At 43.5% G+C, this 23,925-nt stretch overlaps 1 protein-coding gene across 7 annotated transcripts in view; it reads left to right on the top strand.

The window, feature by feature from the left end:
- Positions 1-23,925, top strand: part of LOC139547551 (protein furry homolog) — a 236,771-nt gene that overhangs the window by 176,709 nt on the left and 36,137 nt on the right. For all 7 annotated transcript variants that reach the window (XM_071356440.1, XM_071356436.1, XM_071356437.1 and 4 more), the window contains exons 47-53: positions 3,904-4,001; positions 4,255-4,425; positions 4,746-4,886; positions 12,228-12,404; positions 13,701-13,865; positions 22,236-22,310; positions 23,538-23,711. In XM_071356440.1, coding sequence (XP_071212541.1) covers positions 3,904-4,001; positions 4,255-4,425; positions 4,746-4,886; positions 12,228-12,404; positions 13,701-13,865; positions 22,236-22,310; positions 23,538-23,711 — 1,001 coding nt within the window. The remainder of the gene's footprint in view (positions 1-3,903; positions 4,002-4,254; positions 4,426-4,745; positions 4,887-12,227; positions 12,405-13,700; positions 13,866-22,235; positions 22,311-23,537; positions 23,712-23,925) is intronic.

Here is a 23,925-nt window from a genome sequence, read left to right as displayed (position 1 = left end):
ATTAATTTTGATATTCCTTTACTCAGTGTGTGGTTTCCCATTGTTGGTTACAATCTTGAGCCAGGTTGTAACACAAGTGCTCAGCATATGTGGGAACTCCTTCAAGATTGTTGGAAAAGCATTCCAGGTGAAGCTTGTTGAGAGAATGCCAAGACTGTGCAAAGCTGCCATCAAGGCAAAGGGTGGCTACTTTGAAGAATCTAAAATGTAAAATATATTTTGATTTGTTTAACACTATTGGTTACTACAGTTCATGATTCCAAAGGTGTTATTTCATAGTTTGTCTTCACAATTATTCTACAATGTAGAAAATATAAAAAAATAAAGTAAAACCCTTTAATGAGTAGGTGTGTCCAAACTTTTGACTGGCACTGTACTTCCAGACACAAATGACAGAACAGCTCACTGAACATTACTCGCACTAGCAGAGCTCGTTAGGCTGTTATGTTATCCAGAGCGTTGGTGACTGCAACTGTGCTGTCAGATTGTCTGTTTGTAAATTCAGAGCATTTTGCTCTCGGAGCGTTCTGAGCTCACACTGGACGCTCCGGGTATATTACTCACTAATGTTCAGTCTCTGGATAATAAAGTTGACAAGCTCAGGGCTGTAACATACTCTGTTTCACGGAAACATGGCTCTCTCGGGATATACTGTCTGAGTCCGTACAGCCAGTTGGGTTCTCAGTTCATTGCGCAGACAGGAATAAATATCTCTCCGGGAAGAAGCAGGGGTTTTCATGAATGGTGCGATTGTGATAACATACAGGAACTCAAGTCCTTTTGTTCACCCGACCTAGAATACCTCACAAACAAATGCCGACCGTATTACCTCCCAAGATAATTCTCTTTGGTTATAGTCACAGCCGTGTATATTCCCCCTCAAGCCGATACCACGACGGCCCTCAAGGAACTTCACTGTACTTAATGCAAACTGGAAACCACATATCCTGAGGCCGCATTTATTGTAGCAAAGCAAATTTGAGGAAAATGCTACCGAAGTTCTATCAACACATTGACTGTAGTAATTGCGCTGCTAAAAACACTCGACCACTGCTACTCCAACTTCCGGGATGCCTACAAGGCTCTCCCCCGCCCTCCCTTCGGCAAATATGATTACGACTCCATTTTGCTCCTCCCTTCCTATAGGCAGAAACTCAAACAGGAAGTACCCATGCTAAGGACTATTCAACGCTGGTCTGGCCAATCGGAATCGACGCTTCAAGATTGTTTTGATCACGCGAACTGGGTTATGTTCCGTGCGGCCTCCGAGAATAACATTGACGAATACACGGATACGGTGACTGAGTTTATCAGGAAGTGTATAGGAGATGTTGTACCCACTGTGACTATTAAACCTACCCTAACCAGAAACCTTGGATAGGTGGCAGCAGTGCGCAAAATTGAATGCGCGAACCACCGCATTTAACCATGGCAAGGTGACTGGGAATATGGCCGAATACAAACAGTGTAGTTATTCCATCCGTAACAAAGTGGAGACGCTATTCAACGGCTCAGACACAAGACGTATGTGGCAGGGTCTATAGACAATCACAGACTACAAAGGGAAAATCAGCCACATTGCGGACATCGACGTCTTGCTTCCAGACAAGCTAAACACCTTCTTCGCCCGCTACCAAGGACTGTGGACTCTCCTTCTCCGTGGCCGACATGAGTAAGCCATTTAAGCGTGTTAACCCTCGCAAGGCTGCCGGCCCAGACGGCATCTCTAGCCTCGTCCTCAGAGCATGCGGAGACCAGCTGGCTGGAGTGTTTACGGACATATTCAATCTCTCCCTATCCCAGTCTGCTGTCCCCACTTGCTTCAAGATGTCCACCATTGTTCCTCTACCCAAGAAAACAAAGGTAACTGAACTAAATGACTATCGCCCCGTAGCACTCACTTCTGTCATCATGAATTGCTTTGAGACTAGTCAAGGATCATATCACCTCCACCCTACCTGTCACCCTAGACCCACTCCAATTTGCATACAGCCCCAATAGATCCACAGACGATACCTTTGCCATCGCACTGCACACTGCCCTATCCCATCTGGACAAGAGGAATACCTATGTAAGAATGCTCTTCATTGACTATAGCTAAGCATTCAACACGTTTGTATCCTCCAAGCTCATCATTAAGCTTGTGGCCCTGGGTCTGAACCCCGCCCTGTGCAACTGGGTCCTGGACTTCCTGACGGGCCGCCACCAGGTGGTGAAGGTAGGAAACAACACGTGCACTTCGCTGATCCTCAACACTGGGGCTCCACAAGGGTATGTGCTCAGCCCCCTCCTGTACTCCCTGTTCACCCAACTCAATCATCAAGTTTTAAGTCGACACAACAGTAGTAGGCCTGATTACCAACAATGTCGAGACAGCCTACAGGTAGAAGGTCAGGGCCCTGGGAGTGTGGTGCCAGGAACATAACCTCTCACTCAACGTCAACAAAACAAGTGTCTGTACATGTATGAATGATCAATAGGGCGTAGTAAAGGGGGCAAAAGTCCTTCAGTAAGTATCTAGATGAAAAAAACTAAAAAAGGAAAGCTCTGCAAAAGCCTGGAATTGTATCCATGCATTACTACTCTAGCCATCTAGCCAAATAAAAAAGACCTCCCAAACGTGTAGCTTAAATAACAACCACACAAGACAGTAGTCGTCATTTTTATCAGAGTTCAATAGTGTTTCTGCAAAGTAGAAAATGAATGGCAACAGGGGGAAAAAAGCCCTGCTGTAAAAATCTAAACATATCTTCGACTTGGAAGGTAGGCTAGGCTATGCATGCTACCTGGCAAAAGAGTAGGTCATAGATCCAAGACATGGCTCAGAAGTGACTATTGAACCAACGCTTGGCATCCTCTTGGGAGTCGAACTTTAGCTTTCCCCCCGGTATGTTGAACGTGGAGATGAGCAGGGGAGCGGAGTGAGAATTTAACTTTCTTCTGATGAAGGTTGCGTTTCACATCGAGGAATTTAGCTCTCTTCTTGGTGACACTCGAGCTGAGGTCAGGAAAGATGAACACCTTGCATCCACAGAAGTGTAGCTGGTCTCTGCCCTGCCTCTGGAGGATGTGCTCCTTGTCACAGTAGTAGTGAAAACAGACGATAAACACTCTAGGCTTGGAGTTGTCATCTCCGCCCGCTGGGGCTATGGACCTCCAGCACCTCTGCGAAAAAGTCTGACAAGAACTTAACTGAGTGCCCTCTTTCAAGTTTCTCTGGTATACCAACTACCTGAAGATTGCAACGGCGAGAACGTGATTCCAGATCATCGGTCTTGTCAATCAGCTTTTGGTTTTCAGAGCTCAGACGGGCGACCGTTTTCTCAAGGGCTACTATGTGGTTATGGGAGTCACACAAGTCATGTTCAAAGCCGCCAAGTCAGCGGCCTTGGTCATCCACAGCGGCTCAGACACCATCCAGGACAGCGGTGAAGGGGGTCAGAGCAGCATCAATGGCAGTTTTGAGCTGAGTGGCAATGGTAGCTGTAATTTCCGCGATCAGAATCATACGGAGTTTCTGAAGATCTGTGTGGAGTGTGACCGCATGAGACTCCGTATTGGTTGGACATCGCGGTTCAAACGTTAGTGACAGGTCTTCTGCTCCTCAGATCGTGTGACATTTGAATCAAAAAAATAACTTACAAATTCATCAATCGAATTTGATATGTAAGAAAGTGAAATGCAAAGTACAAATTTGGCCAAATTAACTAGTGCGTAGGAGCCTCGTCCACGAGCGTCTTCTTAATTCACATGCTCAGCCGCGTCAGTTGGGTTCTTTGTGTATGTCTCTCATTTTATGCCGTCATTGTAGCACTTTGATTTTCTTTCAATGAAATATATTGTTATTATTTATTATTTGTCATTTTTGAGTGAAATGGAAGCCCTATTTCTCTTGTTCCCCAGGTTTCCCTCTGAACGTTCTCTGTCTGCTGCCACATCTGGTCCAGAACTTCGACGGCCCATCCCAGTTCTGTAAAGACGTGGCTCAGAGAATAGCTCAGGTTAGTCTCCTCGTCAACTTTCTCGTCAACTTTCCAGTCAATGTGCGTTATTTAATAGATAAACAAGGACTTTACACATACAAAATGAGGTGAAATAGGTACATTTTCTCCAGAAATTAAGTCAATGTAAAGTATTTAAATGTACTCTTGGTCATTTTGAAATCGAATTCATGTCAATCTAATTCATTATTTAGGATTCATTGCCAATATGTACTGTAAATATTTAGTATTTGGTTTCTGCTTGGATGGCCAGGTATGCTTAGAGGAGAAGAATTCGAAACTGTCCAACTTGGCCCATGTGATGACCCTGTACACAACACACTCATACACCCGGAACTGCTTCTCCTGGGTCAACGTCGTCTGTCGCTATCTCCACGAGGCCTTCTCCGAGATCACCCTCAACATGGTCACTTACATGGCCGAGGTCTGTATGGCTGTTCTATGGATAACCATACTCCTCTTAAGCCTGATTCACACTATAGGGCCAAACCAATCCAGTTCAAGACGAACTGTACAGGGCTGGACTGGTTTGGCATCTACCTTAGTTGCTGGAACTGTAGAGTAAAGGACAATGTGAGAAGAAAATATCTGAGCCAGTATAGTGCTGTTCAGGTCAGCCAAATAGTGTGAATTATCCTTAAGAGTTTCTGATACATAAATTATGTTTCTCCTCGAGTAATATGGATCAATGGATTAAATCCATTTCAGACTGTCATTAACTGTGAGTGTGTTCTGATTGGCCAGTTGTTGGAGAAGGGTCTACCCAGCATGCAGCAGACCTTGCTCCAGATCATCTACAGCCTGCTGAGTCACATGGACCTGTCAGTCATTCAGGCCAAGCCATTCAATATGGAGGTCCTCAAGACCATCGAGAAGTTTGTCCAGGTGAGAGGAACATGATGTTGTTATTAGTGAAATAATACGTTTTGAAGTTGAGAACTTCTCCCCTCCTGACTGACTGGCCATTTCAAGATGGTCAAATAATTCGGTTCTATGTGTAGGCTAAAGCCTCTGCTGACCTTGTGTTTAGCCAAGCTGACAGCAGCTAGCTAGCATAGCTTGGAGATAGGCTAGCCAGCTGCAGCTATCTAGCTGACATTTCTCTGTCAAATCCATTATGGCAGATACTGTAGCAAGAGCCAGTGTCTGGAATTAGTTTCATAACACAATCGTTCTACAACATCTTGCTATGAAAGTAGCTTGCAACTTAATTTCAAACGTTCATCATGTCGTGTTAAGACGTGTTACCATGGAAACGGTATCAACTGCGACTTGAATGTCCGTTCTTAAGTCAGCTCTGCTGTCTTACAACACAATATACTACATATAACTGGCTAGTTATGTCTTGTCTCGTCTTCCCTTAAGTCGGCTGTTCAATCAATCAATCAATCAAATGTATTTATAAAGCCCTTCTTACATCAGCCGATGTCACAAAGTGCTGTACAGAAACCCAGCCTAAAACCCCAAACAGCAAGCAATGCAGATGTAGAAGCACGGTGGCTAGGAAAAACTTCCTAGAAAGGAAGGAACCTGGGAAGAAACCTAGAGAGGAACCAGGCTCTGAGGGGCGGCCAGTCCTCTTCTTCTGGAGATTATAACAGTACATGACCAAGATGTTCAAACGTTCATAGATGACCAGCAGGGTCAAATAATAATAATCATAGTGGTTGTAGAGGATGCAACAGGTCAGCACCTCAGGAGTAAATGTCAGTTGTCTTTTTATAGCCGATCATTCAGAGGTAGAGACAGCAGGTGCGGTAGAGAGAGAGAGTTGGAAACAGCAGGGATCCTTGACAGAACTACTAATGTCCCTACAGATGTAGGCTACATGTGGACATTGCACAAACATTCGCCCAGCTTGAATGTAGATATATTTATCTACAAAAAATTTATGGTTGTGTTTGTGTTACAAAGACAAATCATTTTACGCTGTAAATATCATATTGAGGCGCTTACAAAGACAGTATGCCTACACATACCTAGCAAATACAAATAAATGTGTATAGAGTACAACTAGAATGGCATTCTAATTTGTCTAATTGACCAAATCTAAGGATTTTGCTGTCTAACCACACACTGACATGCACAGCTCTCTGGGTGAGGTTCTGTCTTCAAGTCTCCAGTGGGTGATGGAATCCTTCCATCTATGTAATGTATTACAGGTTATGGACAATGTAGTCAGGTGGCAGGACAAGTGGAGTGCATGACAATCCTGGATATGACAGTTTGCCTCAACCCATGGGTCCATCAGGCAGAGTTTAATAACTACAGGCAAATACCCCATAATCTCAAAGTGGAATTATGTTTCTAAATTAAAATGACAAGCTGAAATGTCTTGAGTCACTATGTATTCAACCCCTTTGTTATGGTAAGCCTAAATACGTTCAGGAGTAAAAATACGTTTTTTCATTTTTTTGCCTAAAATGGCATACCCAAATCTAACTGCCTGTAGCTCAGGACCTGAAGCAAGGATATGCATATTCTTGATACCATTTGAAAGGAAACACTTTTTGTGGAAATGTTAAATTAATGCAGGAGAATATAACGCAATAGATCTGGTAAAAGATAATACAAAGAAAAAAACATGCGTTTTTTGTATTTCTTTTGGACCATCATCTTTGAAATGCAAGAGAATTACCATAATGTATTATTCCACCCCAGCGACAATTTAGAATTTGGAAACTAGTTTTAGACTGATCCAATGACCCATTGCATTTCTGTTCAAAATGTTGCATCAAGACTGCCCAAATGTGCCTAATTGGTTTATTAATGCATTTAATACATAACTGTGCACTCTCCTCAAACAATAGCATGGTATTATTTCACTGTAATAACTACTATAAATTGGATAGTGCAGTTAGATCAACAAGAATTTAAGCTTTCTGCCTATATCAGACCTCGCTTCGAGTCCTTAGGAAACTTTGCAGTATTTCATTTTTTATCTATTATTTCTTACATTTTTACCCCAGGAAATCTTAAGTCTTATTACATACAGCCGGGAAGAACTATTGGATATAAGAGCGACGTCAACTTACCAACATTACGACAAGGAATACGACTTTCCCGAAGCGGATCCTCTGTTTGGACCACCACCCAGGACAAAGGATCTAATCCCAGAAGTCGACCCAAAACAACGACGCCACAGAAGGGGCAGATGGAGCGACCTCCTGGTCAAGCTCCGTAGACGTGCACATCGCCCACCGCTCCCGAGTATACGACTCGCCAATGTTCAGTCTCTTGACAACAAGGTAGACGAAATTTGAGCAAGGGTTGCCTTCCAGAGAGACATCAGAGATTGTAACATTCTCTGTTTCACGGAAACATGGCTCTCTCGGGATATGTTGTCGGAATTGGTTCAGCCACCGGGCTTCTCCATGCATCGCGCCGACAGAGATAAACACCTCTCTGGGAAGAGGTGCATGCTTCATGATTAACGACTCATGGTGTAATCATAACAACATACAGGAACTCAAGTCCTTCTGCTCTCCCGACCTAGAATTCCTTACAATCAAATGCCGGCCATATTACCTCCCAAGAGAATTCTCATCAGTTATCATCACAGCTGTGTACATTCCCCCTCAAGCAGACACCACAACGGCCTTCAAGAAACTTCACTGGACTCTATGTAAACTGGAAACCATATATCCTGAGGGTGCATTTATTGTAGCTGGGGATTTTAACAAAGCAAATTTGAGAACAAGGCTACCTAAATTCTATCAACATACTGATTGCAGTACTTGCCTGGGTAATACTCTCGATCACTACTACTCTAACTTCCGTGATGCATACAAAGCCCTCCCCCGCCCTCCCTTCGGCAAATCCGACCACGACGCCATCTTGCTCCTACCGTCTTATAGAAAGAAACTCAAAAAGGATGTACCAGTGACGAGAACCATTCAACGCTGGTCTGACCAATCGGAAGCCACGCTTCAAGATTGTTTTGATCACGCGGACTGGGATATGTTCCGGTCAGCCTCAGAGAACAACATCGATCTATACGCTGACTCGGTGAGTGAGTTTATAAGGAAGTGCATTGGAGATGTTGTACCCACTGTGACTATTAAAACCTACCTTAACCAGAAACCGTGGATGGATGGCGGCATTTGCACAAAACTGAAAGCGCGAACAACCGCATTTAACCATGGAAAGAAGTCTGGGAATATGGCTGAATATAAACAGCGTAGTTATTCCCTCCGCAAGGCAATCAAACAAGCGAAATGCCGGTACAGGCACAAGGTGGAGTCTCAAATCAATGGCTCAGACACGAGACGTATGTGGCAATGTCTACAGGAAATCACGGACCTCAAAAAGAAAAACAGCCACGTCACGGACACTGACGTCACAGTTTCCAGACAAAGTAAACACCTTCTTTGCCTGCTTTGAGGATAATACAGTGCCACCATAGCGGCCCGCTAACAAGGACTACGCCCTCTCTATCTCTGTGGCCGACGTGAGTAAAACATTTAAACGTGTTAACCCTCGCAAGGCTGCTGGTCCAGATGGAATCCCTAGCCACGTCCTCAGAGCATGCGCAGACCAGCTGGCTGGTGTTTTTATGGACATATTCAATCGCTCCCTTTCCCAGTCTGCTGTCCCCACATGCTTCAATATGGCCACCATTGTTCCTGTACCCAAGAAGGCAAAGATAACTGAACTAAATGACTACCGCCCCGTAGTACTCACTTCTGTCATCATGAAGTGCTTTGAGAGACTAGTCAAGGATCATATCACCTCCACCTTACCAGCCACGCTAGACCCACTTCAGTTTGCATACCGCCCCAACAGGTCCACAGACGATGCAATCGCCATCACACTGCACACTGCCCTATCCCATCTGGACAAGAGGAATACCTATGTAAGAATGCTGTTCATTGACTACAGCTCAGCATTCAACACCTTTGTACCCTCCAAGCTCATCAAGCTGGAGGCCCTGGGTCTCAACCCTGCCCTGTGCAATTGGGTCCTGGGCTTTCTGACGGGCCGCCCCCAGGTGGTGAAGGTAGGAAACAACATCTCCACTTCGCTGACCCTCAACACTGGGGCCCCACAAGGGTGCGTGCTCAGCTCCTTCCAGTACTCCCTTTTCACACACGACTGCGTGGCCATGCATGCCTCCAACTGAATCATCACGTTTGCAGATGACACAACAGTAGGCTTAATAACCAACAATGACGAGGCAGTCTACAGGGAGGAGGTGAGGGCACTTGGAGTGTGGTGTCAGGAAAACAACCTCTCAATCAACATCAACAAAACAAAGGAGATGATCGTGGACTTCAGGAAACAGCAGAGAGAGCACGCCCCTATCCACATCGAAGGGACAGCAGTGGAGAAGGTGGAACATTTTAAGTTCCTCGGCGTACACATCACCGACAAACTGAAATGGTCCACCCACACAGATAGTGTGGTGAAGAAGGTGCATGTCACGCCCTGGCCATAGAGAGGCTATGTTTCTCTATTTTGGTTAGGCCAGGGTGTGACTAGGGTGGGCATTCTAGTTTCTTTATTTCTATTTCTTTGTTTTTGGCCGAGTGTGGTTCCCAATCAGAGGCAGCTAGCTGTCTATCGTTGTCTCTGATTTGGGAATCATACTTAGGCAGCCTTTTTCCCACCTGTGTTTTGTGGGTAGTTAGTTTCTGTTTAGTGTCTGCACCTGACAGAACTGTTTCGGTGTTTCACTTTGTTATTTTGTTCAAGTGTTTTTTGAGAAAAAAAATATCATGAACACTTACCACGCTGCGCTTTGGTCCATGCCTTCCGACGAGAGGCGTTACAGCGCAACAGCGCCTCTTCGACCTCAAGAGGCTGAAGAAATTTGGCTTGGCACCCAAAACACTGACAAACTTTTACAGATGCACAATCGAGAGCATCCTGTATCGCAGCCTGGTACGGTAACTGCTCCGCCCTCAACCGCAAAGCTCTCCAGAGGGTGGTGTGGTCTGCACAACACATCACCGGGGGCAAACTACCTGTCCTCCATGATACCTACAGCACCCAATGTCACAGGAAGGCCAAAAAGATCATCAAGGACAACAACCACCCGAGCCACTGCCTGTTCACACTGCTACCATCCAGAAGGCGAGGTCAGTGCAGGTGCATCAAAGCTGGGACTGAGAGACTGAAAAACAGCTTCTATCTCAAGGCCATCAGACTGCTAAACAGCAATCACTAACTCAGAGAGGCTGCTGCCTACATTAAGATCCAATCACTGGCCACTTTAATAAATAAATCACTAGTCACTTTAAACAATTCCACTTTAAATAATGCCACTTTAATAATGTTTACATATCTTACATTACTCATATCATATGTATATAGTGTATTTTATACCATCTATTGCACCTTGCCTATGCCACTCGGACATCGCTCATCCATATATTTATATGTACATATTCTCATTCACCCCTTTAGATTTGTGTGTATTAGGTAGTTGTTGGGGAATTGTTAGATTACTTGTTAGTTATTATTGCAATGTCGGAAATAGAAGCACAAGCATTTCGCTACACTAACATTAACATCTGCTAACCATGTGTATGTGACCAATAACATTTGATTTGATTTGACATGTCTATGTCCTGGTAAATTTTCTTGTTAGTTACAACCTCATGCTAATCACATTAGACTGCTTTAGCTCAACCGTCCCGTGAGGGACCCACCGATCCTGTAGAGGTGAACATGATTTTTGAATGACTACCTCATCTCTGTACCCCACACATACTGTAATGTCCCTCAGTCAAGCAGTGAAGTACAAACACAGATTCAACCACAAAGACCAGGGAAGTTTTCCACTGCCTCGCAAAGAAGGGCATTGATAGATGGGAAAAATATATAAATAATTGCAGACATTGAATATCCCTTTGAGCATGGTGAAGTTATTATTTACACCCAGTGACTACAAAGGTACAGGCGTCATTCCTAACTCAGTTGCCGGAGAGGAAAGAAACCCCCCAGGGATTTTACCATGAGGCCAATGATGACTTTAAAACAGTTACAGATTTTCATGGTTGTGATATGAGAACTGAGGATGGATCAACAACATTGTAGTTACTCCACAATACTAACCTAATTGACAGAGTGAAAAGAAGGAAGCCTGTACAGAATAAAAATATTCCAAAACAGACATCCTGTTTGCAACAAACAGGAAAAGTAAAGTAATACTGCAAAAAATGTGGCAAAGCAATTCACTTTTTGTCCTGAATACAAAGTATTATGTTTGGGGCAAATCCAATACAACACATTACTGAGTACCACGCTCCATATTTGCAAGCATAGTGGTGGCTGCATCATGTTAAGGGTATGCTTGTAATAGTTAAGGACTTGGGAGTTTTTCAGAATAAAAAAGAAACGGAATATAGCTAAGCACAGTTAAAATCCAAGAGCAAAACATCGTTCAGTCTGCTTGTCACCAGACACTGAAAGATTAAATCACCTTTCAGCAGGACAATAGCCTAAAACACAAGGCCAAATCTACACTGTAGTTGCTTACCAAGAAGACAGTGAATGTTCCTGAGTGGCCCATTTACAGTTCTGGCTTAAAATCTGATGAAACTCTATGTCAAGATCTCCTGGATTGCCATCACCACAGCAGCCTAATTACCATGGCCTTACGATGTCTACATGAGACTCCAAGCTAAACTCTACAGAGTCCACCTCACGGATTCTTAATATGCAGCCTTCGGCTTCATCCGGTCCATTCACATCCCCCCGGGAATCCTTCTCACATCCTTTCTATTTCCTCAATTATATTTTAAACCCATTTCAATGTCTGGTCAAATCAAATCAAATTTGATTGGTCATGGTTAGCAGATGCACATGGTTAGCAGATGTTAATGCGAGTGTAGCGAAATGCTTGTGGTCAATGTCTGGTCCTTGTGAAAAATAATATGATGAACAGAATACTGAATGTAGTATTCCATTAACTACTGCAAAAAGGGAAAACAGAGTCTTGCGTCTCAGCAACAAATTTAAAGGCACACCCAACATGACTCTATAAACAGCCTGCTGTGTTGGCTGCAGGCCCTCATTCCAGGCTCACACACACTGAAACCTTTCTCCTGGAGGATTCTCCTCAGAGGCTTTGCTTTATGGTAGCTTTCAGGAAGCCCTGTATTTATGCTTCTTTGATAAATGAAAACAGTTTTGACGTCATATGGTGGATATCTTCTAACAGACTCTGTGTGTGTGTCTCTCTCTCGTTTTGTGTGTGCTCTGCCTGCACACGCTCTTCAGACGACCCACTGGAGGGAAGCCCTGAACATCCTGAAGCTAGTGGTGTCCCGGTCGGCCAGCCTGGTGCAGCCAACGTCCCCCCACAGCGAGCTGGCCCACCTGGACCTCCAGGTGTGGGAGCGCTCTTCCAAAGCCCTGCCCGGGAAAACACTGGATTTTACCTTTGACATCTCTGAGGTTAGTCAGACATCAATGGTTCTCGGGTTCTTTTGATCTGTTTCTCTCTCTTTCGCTCTATTTTGCTCACTCTGTCTTACTTTCTCCCACTCTCTGTCTCTCACTCTCTCTCCACTCTCTCTAACTTCCTCTCACTCTGATGTAATGTTGTCGCTCCCTGTCTGACAGCCAAGCCGCGGACAAGACAGGGTTTGTTCTGTGCATGAAGCTGTTCTGTGTTAAAGACTGCTTCCCAAATAGCACCCTATTCCCTATATAGTGTAATACTTTTGATCAGGGCTCTGGTCAAAAGTAGTGCACTATAGGGAATAAGGTGCCATTTATGTCAAAGCCAAATGTTTGGTGTTAAAAGCATGAAGGGCACTTAGAGGAATGTTTACTGTCTCGCGTTTTCTTATACTTTTCCTGTGTTTTCCAGGGTGTGGTACTGGTGTGAGACTGTTGATGACTGGATCTGTTTTGGACAGGAAACATGTCTTTCCTTCCAGTTAATTACAGATTATGCCTTTTAATAATGACCCCAGTAGATTAGCAGGAAAGCTAGAAAAGTACACACACACACAGTAAACATTCTCAGCCAGTCTGGGCAGAGCTAGACGAGAGAGCGATGTTGTGAGGGCTGACAGACAGACAGACTGGGAACCAAACAGGCAGCTATTTGTGCGGTTTATGAATGACAGGAAATATTGTCAGACAGGGCTGCTGCCGTCCTTTGTGTGGGAACCAGGGAGGAGGAGAGTTCAAACTGGGCTGGGGTGGAGAGGGAGTGAGCTCCAGCCAAACAGAGAGCATTACAGCCTAGAGAGGAATGATTGAACAAACTTACCCCTCGTTTCTCAGACAAATTCCTCAGTATTTTTAGACGGAAGGGGGTGGGGAGAAGAACACAGCAGAAGAACAGCATGCTACCAGAGGCACATGGAATCTGTGTAAATTGACTGCAGGTGGATTGAATAAGATAATTTAGCCAAGATGGGGGGGATATGTTATTTTCCTTAATGTGCGAATCTCTCCTGCTCGGTAATTGAGCTGCTGGGGCTATGAACGGCTGCCAATGGACAGTACTAAGGGCTTAACAAACGCTGCCTGGCAGGGGTTGAAATATTGATGAGCGGCTGAATAGTTGGTCTGCTGCGTGTCCTGGCTGGGAGGGCTAGACTGGAGCAGTCATAGAGGAATGGGAGCTGTCCAATCATGGACTTACTGCTGCAGAGACACTCCGCTTCTGCTCCAAAACTGTGCTCTGTGTGTGACTTACTATGGTCCCTGTGTTTACTAAGGCGTGTGTGTTTGTAGACCCCAGTGATTGGCAGAAGGTATGAGGAGCTGCAAGGTTCTCCAGGCCGGGAGGGGAAAAGCCGGGCCATAGCTGTGACCTACAGCACCTCCTCCACCTCCTCGGGCTCCACCTCCAACAACGTCCTGGTTCCAGTCAGCTGGAAAATACCCCAGTCCTCTCAGGTCAGCCTTCCCTTTCACCCCTCCTCCCCCAGTCTTTTCAGGTCAGTGTCCCCCGTTCTCCCCCTTTTCCACCACTCCTCCTAGGTCAGTCTCCCACTCCACCCCCAGTCCTCTCAGGTCAGTGTCCCCCTTACATTTTACATTTACATTTGAGTAATTTAGCAGACGATCTTCTCCAGAGCTATTACAGGAGCAATTATGGTTAAGTGCCTTGCTCAAGGGCACAATCAACAGATTTTTCACCTAGTCATCTCGGGGATCCGACCCAACAACCTTTTGGTTACTGGTCCAATGCTCTTAATCGCTAGGCTACCGACCACCCCCTTCTCCCCCAGTCCTCCAAGGTCAGTCTACCCCTTTCTGTCCTCTCAGGTCTGTCTCACCCCCAACCCCAAACCTCACAAGTCAATCTCTCCCTTTCTCTTCCAGAATGTTACCTCTGTCTAGCCTGGTCACTAGTTCCTGTTTGTGCTTTAGCCAAACCCTCACGTTTCTTGTATGCCATGGCAAGGACCACTACAGAGGAGTTGGCTAAAGCACACCCAGATCTGGCCTCCAGGATTATTATGATCAGGAAGCGAGAAATAACAACAAACATAAAAAGTAAGAGTCAATGTAGCTCTGGTCCAGGGCATAGTGTGCGCTCCTCCACTAGTAGTGTCCAGTAGTAGTGGAGAAACGCGCACTACCCCCTGGACCAGAGCTAGAGTGGGACATCTAAAGCTCATATCCTGCATTTTTACACAATCCAATATGCTGTCTCCATTTTGAACAAAAAGTAAGCAAAAATGCCCACAGTCATCAAGCTAGGCAAGAGATCATTATTAAATAGGTTTAATGTGACTAATCAGTCTGAACTAGATCAAAGGTAATTCAATAACAAATATTGTGTTGGACCTTTAACCAATAGACTAACAAATGAACAACTCTTGAAAAAGACACACTTTTGATTGACTTTATTAAGACATCCTCTATGTCAAATTTCAGCCAGACCGACCAGCCAGCCCGAGCCGCCAGCACGCCTGACCCCCACCAGTCTAGTCAATAACTCAACTCTCTCCCAACACAATTTCCTTCCCAGTTCCCACCTTTAATTTTTTTTTTCCAGGGGGAAAGTTTTGAAAATAAATAAAAAACACCTAAAATATACATTAAGATACATTAATCTCATAGGCCTAATAGTACTGTAGAGCTCTTTTTACTTGCACACTGCAGCGCCCCAATCCAACACACCCCACTCAGCTTTAGGATCTTAGTGAAACATTCATTACTGGTTTTGCTTGTGTTAAGCCAAGGCCAGAGTGACAACCCACAGAATGGCAGACCCCCAGGGCCAGGACTGAGCAGCCCAGCAGCTAGGGATTGCCTAAATAGATATCTGCCCTGACAGATTATTTGGAAACGGTCCTCTTTCTGTTTTGTATGCGTTAGCCTACCTAATGTATTAAATGCACATATCTTTGCATTGTTCACACATTCGCTGCTTCTTCAATAGCCTACCTCTCCTAGTTGGGCGTGAGCGTTCAAGTGCGCCTAGTATGTGTGGTCTCATTGAAATAGAGTAGGCTGCCTACATAGGCAGAGAATCACGTGGCAGTTAACTTGAATATGAAATGAACTTAATTATGATTAGACTGAAGTTTACTACGGTCTCTGTAAGTCATTATTGATAATGGAAAGAAGTGGAGGGCGCTCAACCAACGTGAGTCGAAGTGCAATCCAAAAATGTAATCATCATTGAAAAGGAAAATGCACAACGGGCACATAGGTTAGGTTCCTATGGTAAGCGACCGTTGCGCCTATTCATTTAAGTATTGATTACCCATTTATTTGTCTCTGCCTGCAAATCATCCTCCTAATAGATGGGCTATATTCTATAGGACTATGCAAAACGTAGCAAGTGTCTCATTCATGCTGCTTCCAGTTCAGTAGCCATACCTGCAAGATCAGGTGCATGTGTGGTCTCAATTAAATAGAGTAGGATATAGCCTATGCATGTGTGAAGAAGCACGGGGCAGTTCTCGTTCCAAGGAAATGTACTTCCTTAATAGGCCTATGATTAGGCTATAGTTTACATAATCTTAAATATTGATCACCCATTATTTCACCGTCTGAAAATCTTCCCACTACCCCCAAAAATGGCTTATTGGCTGATATTGCCCAGTAATACAATATAAGGCCCATGTAAAAATCTCTGGTAATTTAACCTTTTTATTAAGTTATTTTTGCAAGTTTGAAATTGCCTATAGGGTGCACAATTGCTGGGACCATGGCTGGTGAGCTGTGTCACATACTGCGGTTGGGTTTGGGACCAGTTCTTGCGGTAGTGTGTGGGAGTCAGACAGAAGGCCAGCGGGTGTGGGCGGGAGCAGGATGAAGAAATCGGTCCCGTGCAGATGACAGTGAAGCCTGTAACATTACAGCTGTTTATTACTGTGTCAGTGTGGAAAGTAGGTAATTTGCTAAGGAAACTGACAGATCAGTAACCTTACATTTGCCATACTGACTAATTGCACTGAAAAAACATCAGAATATCAATCTTCAATCGTTGGCCGATGGTTTCATCGTTTGATTCAGGTCTAGTTTGATTAAGGCAAAAAGAATATCTAATGTTAGCCAACTTTTTGCCAGCTCTCTCTAACGGTATATCAACTGGTGAAAGATTGCCAAGTTCATTTACTTCTGAAATGAGACAAAACAAAGGCTACAAAACATTTCCATACAAACAACAGCTGTTAGATAGTAATACTAGCCACCTCATACCACTCTCTGACAGATACAGTTGAAGTCGGAAGTTTACATACACTTAGGTTGGAGTCATTAAAACTTGTTTTTCAACCATTGCACAAATATCTTGTTAAAACCTCTCTTGGGTACGTGAGACGTTAGCGTCCCACCTCTTCAACAGCCAGTGAAACTGCTGGGCGCCAAATTCAAATACAGAAATATTCATTATAAAAATTCAGAAAACAAAACATATTTTACATAGGTTTAAAGATTAACTTCTTGTGAATCCAACCACGGTGTCAGATTTTTAAAATGCTTTACGGCGAAAGCATACCTTACGATTATTTGAGAACATAGCCCAGCAGACAAATCATTACAAACAGTAACCAGCCAAGTAGAAGAGTTACACAAGTCAGAAATAGAGATAAAATTAATCCCTTACCTTTGATGATTTTCATATGGTTGCACTCAGCAGACATTCATTTACTCAATAAATGTTCCTTTTGTTCGATAAAGTCTCTTTATATCCAAAAACCTACGTTTTGTTTGCGCGTTTTCTTCAGTAATCCACAGGCTAAATGCAGTCAAAACAGGCAGACAAAAAATCCAAATTGTATCCGTAAAGTTCATAGAAACATGTCAAACGATGTTTATATTCAATCCTCAGGTTGTTTTTAGCCTAAATAATCGATAATATTTCAACCGGACAATAACGTCGTCAATATAAAAGGTAAACAAGAAAGGCACTCTCTTGGTCGCGCGCATGACACTTTAGGGTTCATTCATTCAGACTGCTCTTACTTCCTCATTTTTCAGAATACAAGACTGAAACAATTTCTAAAGACTGTTGACATCTAGTGGAAGGCATAGGAACTGCAATTTGAGTCCAAAGTCAATGGATACTGTAATGGCATTGAATAGAAAACCCCAAAACCCCCCAAAAAACTACTTCCCGAATGGATTTTTATCACGTTTTCACCTGCCAAATCAGTTCTGTTATACTCACAGACACTATTTTAACAGTTTTATAAACTTTAAAGTGTTTTCTATCCAAATCTACCAGTTATATGCATATCATATCTTCTGGGCCCGAGAAGCAGGCAGTTTAATTTGGGCATGCTTTTCATCCAAAATTCCGAATGCTGCCCCCTACCATAGAGAAGTTTTAACAAACTATAGTTTTGGCAAGTCGGTTAGGACATCTACTTTGTGCATGACACAAGTACTTTTTCCAACAATTGTTTACAGACAGATTATTTCACTTATAATTCACTGTATCACAATTCCAGTGGGTCAGAAGTTTACATACAGTTGTGGCCAAAAGTTTTGAGAATGACACAAATATTAATTTTCAAAGTCTGCTGCCTCAGTTTGTATGATGGCAATTTGCATATACTCCAGAATGTTATGAAGAGTGATCAGATGAATTGCAATTAATTGCAAAGTCCCTCTTTGCCATGCAAATGAACTGAATCCCCAAAAAACATTTCCACTGCATTTTAGCCCTGCCACAAAGGACCAGCTGACATCATGTCAGTGATTCTCTCGTTAACACATGTGTGAGTGTTGACAAGGACAAAACTGGAGATCACTCTGTCATGCTGATTGAGTTCGAAAAACAGACTGGAAGCTTGGAGGGTGGTGCTTGGAATCATTGTTCTTCCTCTGTCAACCATGGTTACCTGCAAGGAAACACGTGCCGTCATCATTGCTTTGTACAAAAAGGGCTTCACAGGCAAGGATATTGCTGCCAGTAAGATTGCACCTAAATCAACCATTTATCGGATCATCAAGAACTTCAAGGAGAGTGGTTCAATTGTTGTGAAGGCTTCAGGGCGCCCAAGAAAGTCCAGCAAGCGCCAGGACCGTCTCCTAAAGTTGATTCAGCTGCGGGATCGAGGCACCACCAGTACAGAGCTTGCTCAGGAATGGCAGCAGGCAGGTGTGAGTGCATCTGCACGCACAGTGAGGCGAAGACTTTTGGAGGATGGCCTGGTGTCAAGAAGGGCAGCAAAGAAGCCACTTCTCTCCAGGAAAAACATCAGGGACAGACTGATATTCTGCAAAAGGTACAGGAATTGGACTGCTGAGGACTGGGGTAAAGTCATTTTCTCTGATGAATCCCCTTTCCGATTGTTTGGGGCATCCGGAAAAAAGCTTGTCCGGAGAAGACAAGGTGAGCGCTACCATCAGTCCTGTGTCATGCCAACAGTAAAGCATCCTGAGACCATTCATGTGTGAGGTTGCTTCTCAGCCAAGGGAGTGGGCTCACTTACAATTTTGCCTAAGAACACAGCCATGATAAAAGAATGGTACCAACACATCCTCCGAGAGCAACTTCTCCCAACCATCCAGGAACAGTTTGGTGACGAACAATGCCTTTTCCAGCATGATGGAGCACCTTGCCATAAGGCAAAAGTGATAACTAAGTGGCTCGGGGAACAAAACATCGATATTTTGGGACCATGGCCAGGAAACTCCCCAGACCTTAATCCCATTGAGAACTTGTGGTCAATCCTCAAGAGGCGGGTGGACAAACAAAACCCCACAAATTCTGACAAACTCCAAGCATTGATTATGCGAGAATGGGCTGCCACCAGTCAGGATGTGGCCCAGAAGTTAATGCCAGGGCGGATTGCAGAGGTCTTCAAAAAGAAGGGTCAACACAGCAAATATTGACTCTTTGCATCAACTTCGTGTAATTGTCAATAAAAGTCTTTGAAACTTATGAAATGCTTGTACTTATACTTCAGTATTCAATAGTAACATCTGACAAAAATATCTAAAGACACTGAAGCAGCAAACTTTGTGAAAATTAATATTTGTGTCATTCTTAAAACTTTTGGCCAAGACTGTACACTAAATTGACTGTGCCTTTTAAACAGCTTGGAAAATTCCAGAAAATTATGTCATGGCTTTAGAAGCTTCTGATAGGCTAATTGACATCATTAGAGTCAATTGGAGGTGTACCTGTGGATGTATTTCAAGGCCTACCTTCAAACTCAATGCCTCTTTGCTTGACATCATGGGAAAATCAAAAGAAATCAGACAAGACCTCAGAAAAAAAATGTGTAGACCTCCACAAGTCAGTTCATCCTTGGGAGCAATTTCCAACAATTTCCACGTTCATCTGTACAAACAATAGTACGCAAGTATAAACACCATGGGACCACGCAGCCGTCATACCGCTCAGGAAGGAGACGCGTTCTGTCTCCTAGAGATGAACGTATTTTGGTGCGAAAAGTGCAAATCAATCCCAGAACAACAGTAAAGGACCTTGTGTAGATGCTGGAGGAAACAGGTACAAAAGTATCTATATCCACAGTAAAACGAGTCCTATATCGTTATAACCTGAAAGGCCGCTCAGCAAGGAAGAAGCCACTGCTCCAAAACTGCCTTAAAAATGCCAGACTACGTTTTGCAACTGCACATGGGGACAAAGATCGTACTCTTTGGAGAAATGTCCTCTGTTCTGATGAAACAAAAATAGAATGGTTTGGTCATAATGACCATCGTTATGTTTGGAGTAAAAAGGGGGATGCTTGCAAGCCGAAGAACACCATCCCAACCGTGAAGCACGGGGGTGGCAGCATCATGTTGTGGGGGTGCTTTGCTGCAGGATGAACTGGTGCACTTCACAAAATAGATGGCTTCATGAGGACAGGAAAAGTATGTGGATATATTGAAGCAACATCTCAAGACATCAGTCAGGAAGTTAAAGCTTGGTCGCAAATGGGTCTTCCAAATGGACAATGACCCCAACCATACTTCCAAAGTTGTGGCAAAATAGCTTAAGGACAACAAAGTCAAGGTATTGGAGTGGCCATCACAAAGCCCTGACCTCAATCCTATAGAAAATTTGTGGGGAGAACTGAAAAAGCGTTGGTGAGCAAGGAGGCCTGTAAATCTGACTGAGTTACACCAGCTCTGTCAGGAGGAATGGGCCAAAATTCACCCAACTTATTTTGGGAAGCTTGTACGAAATGTTTGACCCAAGTTAAACAATTTAAATGCAATGCTACCAAATACTAATTCAGTGTATGTGAACTTCTAACCCACTTGGAATGTGATGAAATAAATAAAAGCTCAAATAAATAATTATCTCTATTATTTTGACATTTCACATTCTTAAAATCAAGTGGTGATCCTAACTGACCTAAGACAGGGAATTTTTACTAGCATTAATTGTCAGGAATTGTGAAAAACTGAGTTTAAATGTATTCGGCTAAGGTGTATGTAAACTTCCGACTTAGACTTAAACTTCTGAGGCTAGAGATGACCTGGCTGTGGTAGCTACTCGCTAGCATTGCTTATTCATTCATCTCAGTCGGGAGGGGATGAAACATTACCTAACGTTACATGTCATTTACAATACTAGCTCAGCACTGCAAATAAACACTAGTTTAGTTTTTTTCTGTTAAACAATTGTTACCTTACTAGCTTCATCAGTCAACTAAAGAGTAACCCGTTTCTGATCTGCTTCCTTTTACAACTTGGTGAAAGAGTGCAACATGTACACACTGAACTATGCTCAACTCTGTCGTACTGCTCTTTTTTTTGTCTCTTTTTTTAATCATGATCAAACTGGTGGAGGGACAAGAATGCAATTTCAGAATGTGAGGGGGCTGTTTGGAGTGTTTAGTCATCTGGATTTAGGACCACGCGGACACCATAGAACGGGCAGACAGGCTGTGTGAAGGCAAAGCTTCTGGAAGGCTGGCTGGACCAATACGGCAAAGTTGAGCATAGTTCAATGTGTAGCGCTCTTGGCTAGAGTCAACGATACGTCAAATCTTCAAAACTTGTGCATAAGGAGTGATGACAGAAATATTACAGTACATTTGTGTACTTTAAGTAGAACAAACGCATTCCTACGGTGTTCTAGTTATCCAATGTTTACAGTGGGCAGGAACAGTGTAACGGCTTTCTTCTTCCTCCTCTGATGAGGAGTATTAGGAAGGATCGGAAGACCAATGCGCAGCGTGGTACGTATCCATAATGACTTTTAATGAGAATGAATACGACAAAAATACAAACCTACAAAATGAAAACCGAAACAGTCCCGTAACGTGAAACACACAAACACTAAACAGGAAATAACCACCCACAAAACCCAGGTGGAAAAAGGCTACCTAAGTATAATTCTCAATCAGAGACAACTAACGACACCTGCCTCTAATTGAGAATCATACCAGGCCAAACGAAAAAACCAACATAGACAAACGAACATAGATTACCCACCCAACTCACGCCCTGACCACACTAAAACAAAGAAATAACAAAATAACTAGGGTCAGAATGTGACAAACAGTGTAGTCTTTTTAAAGGAAACAACAGAAGTAAAAAGAGTCTGTGTAGCTTAAAGGAAATTTTACTCAACTATCTTTTAGTATTTTGATCTACTGTTAATACAATCACAAAATTGTGCATGTCAGCAGCCAAGTTTTCAAGATGGAGAGCTTTCAGTACGGTTATGATGCATTTCCTTGAAAGAGATGCAAGGTCAGATCATGTTTTTATTTTTATATTGACGTAATCTGATTTCTTGCGTCGCTGTCCTCTCAAGAGGTCCTACTCCACAATCTGAACTACGCTGCTCTGGTGGGACGTCACCTCACTTCTCTCTTCTCTCCATATCTGCAGAAGAGAACACGGGAGAAGCTGGTGAATGTGTTGTGTCTGTGTGGACAAGGAGTGGGGCTCACCAAAAACCCTTCGGTGAGACACACACAAACACACACACACACACACGCTCAGTTAATGTTGAGTATTCATAAAAGTTGTTTTTTTTGTTCAGAATCACTGACAGACAGCAGCAGTCTTATCACTTATTCAACAATTACACACACTCATTTTGATAATGGCCTACTCATATTGCAGACATTGTGTGAAAGTTATACACTGAGTGTACAAAACATTAGAAACACCTGCTCTTTCCATGACACAGACTGACCAGGTGAAAACTATAATCCCTTATTGATGTCACCTGTTACATCCACTTCAATCAGTTAAAAATAAAGGGGAGGAGACAGGTTAATGATTTTTACGCCAAATTGAGAGACTGATTGTGTATCTGTGCAATTCAGAGGGTGAATGGGAAAGACTTAAGTCCCTTTGAACGGGGTATGGTAGTTGGTGGCAGGCGCACCGGTTTGAGTGTGTCAAGAACTGCAACGCTGCTTGGTTTGGCACGCTCAACAGTTTCCCGTGTGTATCAAGAATGGTCCACCTCCCAAAGGACATCTAGCCAACTTGACACAACTGTGGCAAGCATTGGAGTCAACGTGGACCAGCATCCCTATGGAATGCTTTCGACCCCGTGTAGAGTCCATCCCCGACGAATTGAGGCTGTTCTGAGGGGGTCCAACTCAATATTATAAAGGTGTTCCTATTGTTTTGTACACTCAGTGTGTATGTTGAGGGGTTAAGAATGATGTGTAACCAATGTCATAGTAGTGCCTTAAGATTGTGTAACTTGACCGGCTATTTAATATGGAAGACGTTTAAAAAAATAGATATACTAATAATGTTGTTTATGCACCGTGATCCCATATACATTTACATTTAAGTCATTTAGCAGACGCTCTTATCCAGAGCGACTTACAAATTGGTGCATTCACCTTATGATATCCAGTGGAACAACCACTTTACAATAGTACATCTAACTCTTTTAAGGGGGGGGGGGTTAGAAGGATTACTTTATCCTATCCTAGGTATTCCTTAAAGAGGTGGGGTTTCAGGTGTCTCCGGAAGGTGGTGATTGACTCCGCTGACCTGGCGTCGTGAGGGAGTTTGTTCCACCATTGGAACATATCAAAAAGATTGATGAGAATAATATGTTTGATATGAATTGTAGATTTAAGCATACTTTTTTTATGGAGTGGGGTACTCCCACGTACACTTCGTATGCTTTTAACACACCCCTATGTATCCTCCCGTCCCCAGGTGATCTTCTCCAGCTGTGGCGAGCTGGACCTGATGGATCTGCAGCCCAGCCTGGTGTCATCTGAGGATGGGACACAGGAGCAGGACAACAACATGGATGACACCACGTCCGAACAACAATTCAGAGTCTTCAGAGACTTTGACTTCCTGGATGTGGAGCTAGAGGAAGGAGAGGTGAGATTGGTTGATTGATTTGATCATTTAAAAATATAATTCTAATCACGCACCTGGATGCAAGGCCTTTGAAATCATGGAGGATAAATGCAAAAAAAAAACAGCTTATTACAGGAGTGTGGTCCTCTGGTTTAAGCAGGCAAGCTGACTGTCAGGGTTGAGAATATGACTAGCTTAGTGGTGTGTAAAAGGGTGGAAGACGTGAATGCATTGG

Source organism: Salvelinus alpinus, chromosome 21, assembly GCF_045679555.1.
Source record: "Salvelinus alpinus chromosome 21, SLU_Salpinus.1, whole genome shotgun sequence".
Taxonomy (NCBI): domain Eukaryota; kingdom Metazoa; phylum Chordata; class Actinopteri; order Salmoniformes; family Salmonidae; genus Salvelinus; species Salvelinus alpinus.
This window is presented reverse-complemented; position numbering and strand designations above follow the sequence as displayed.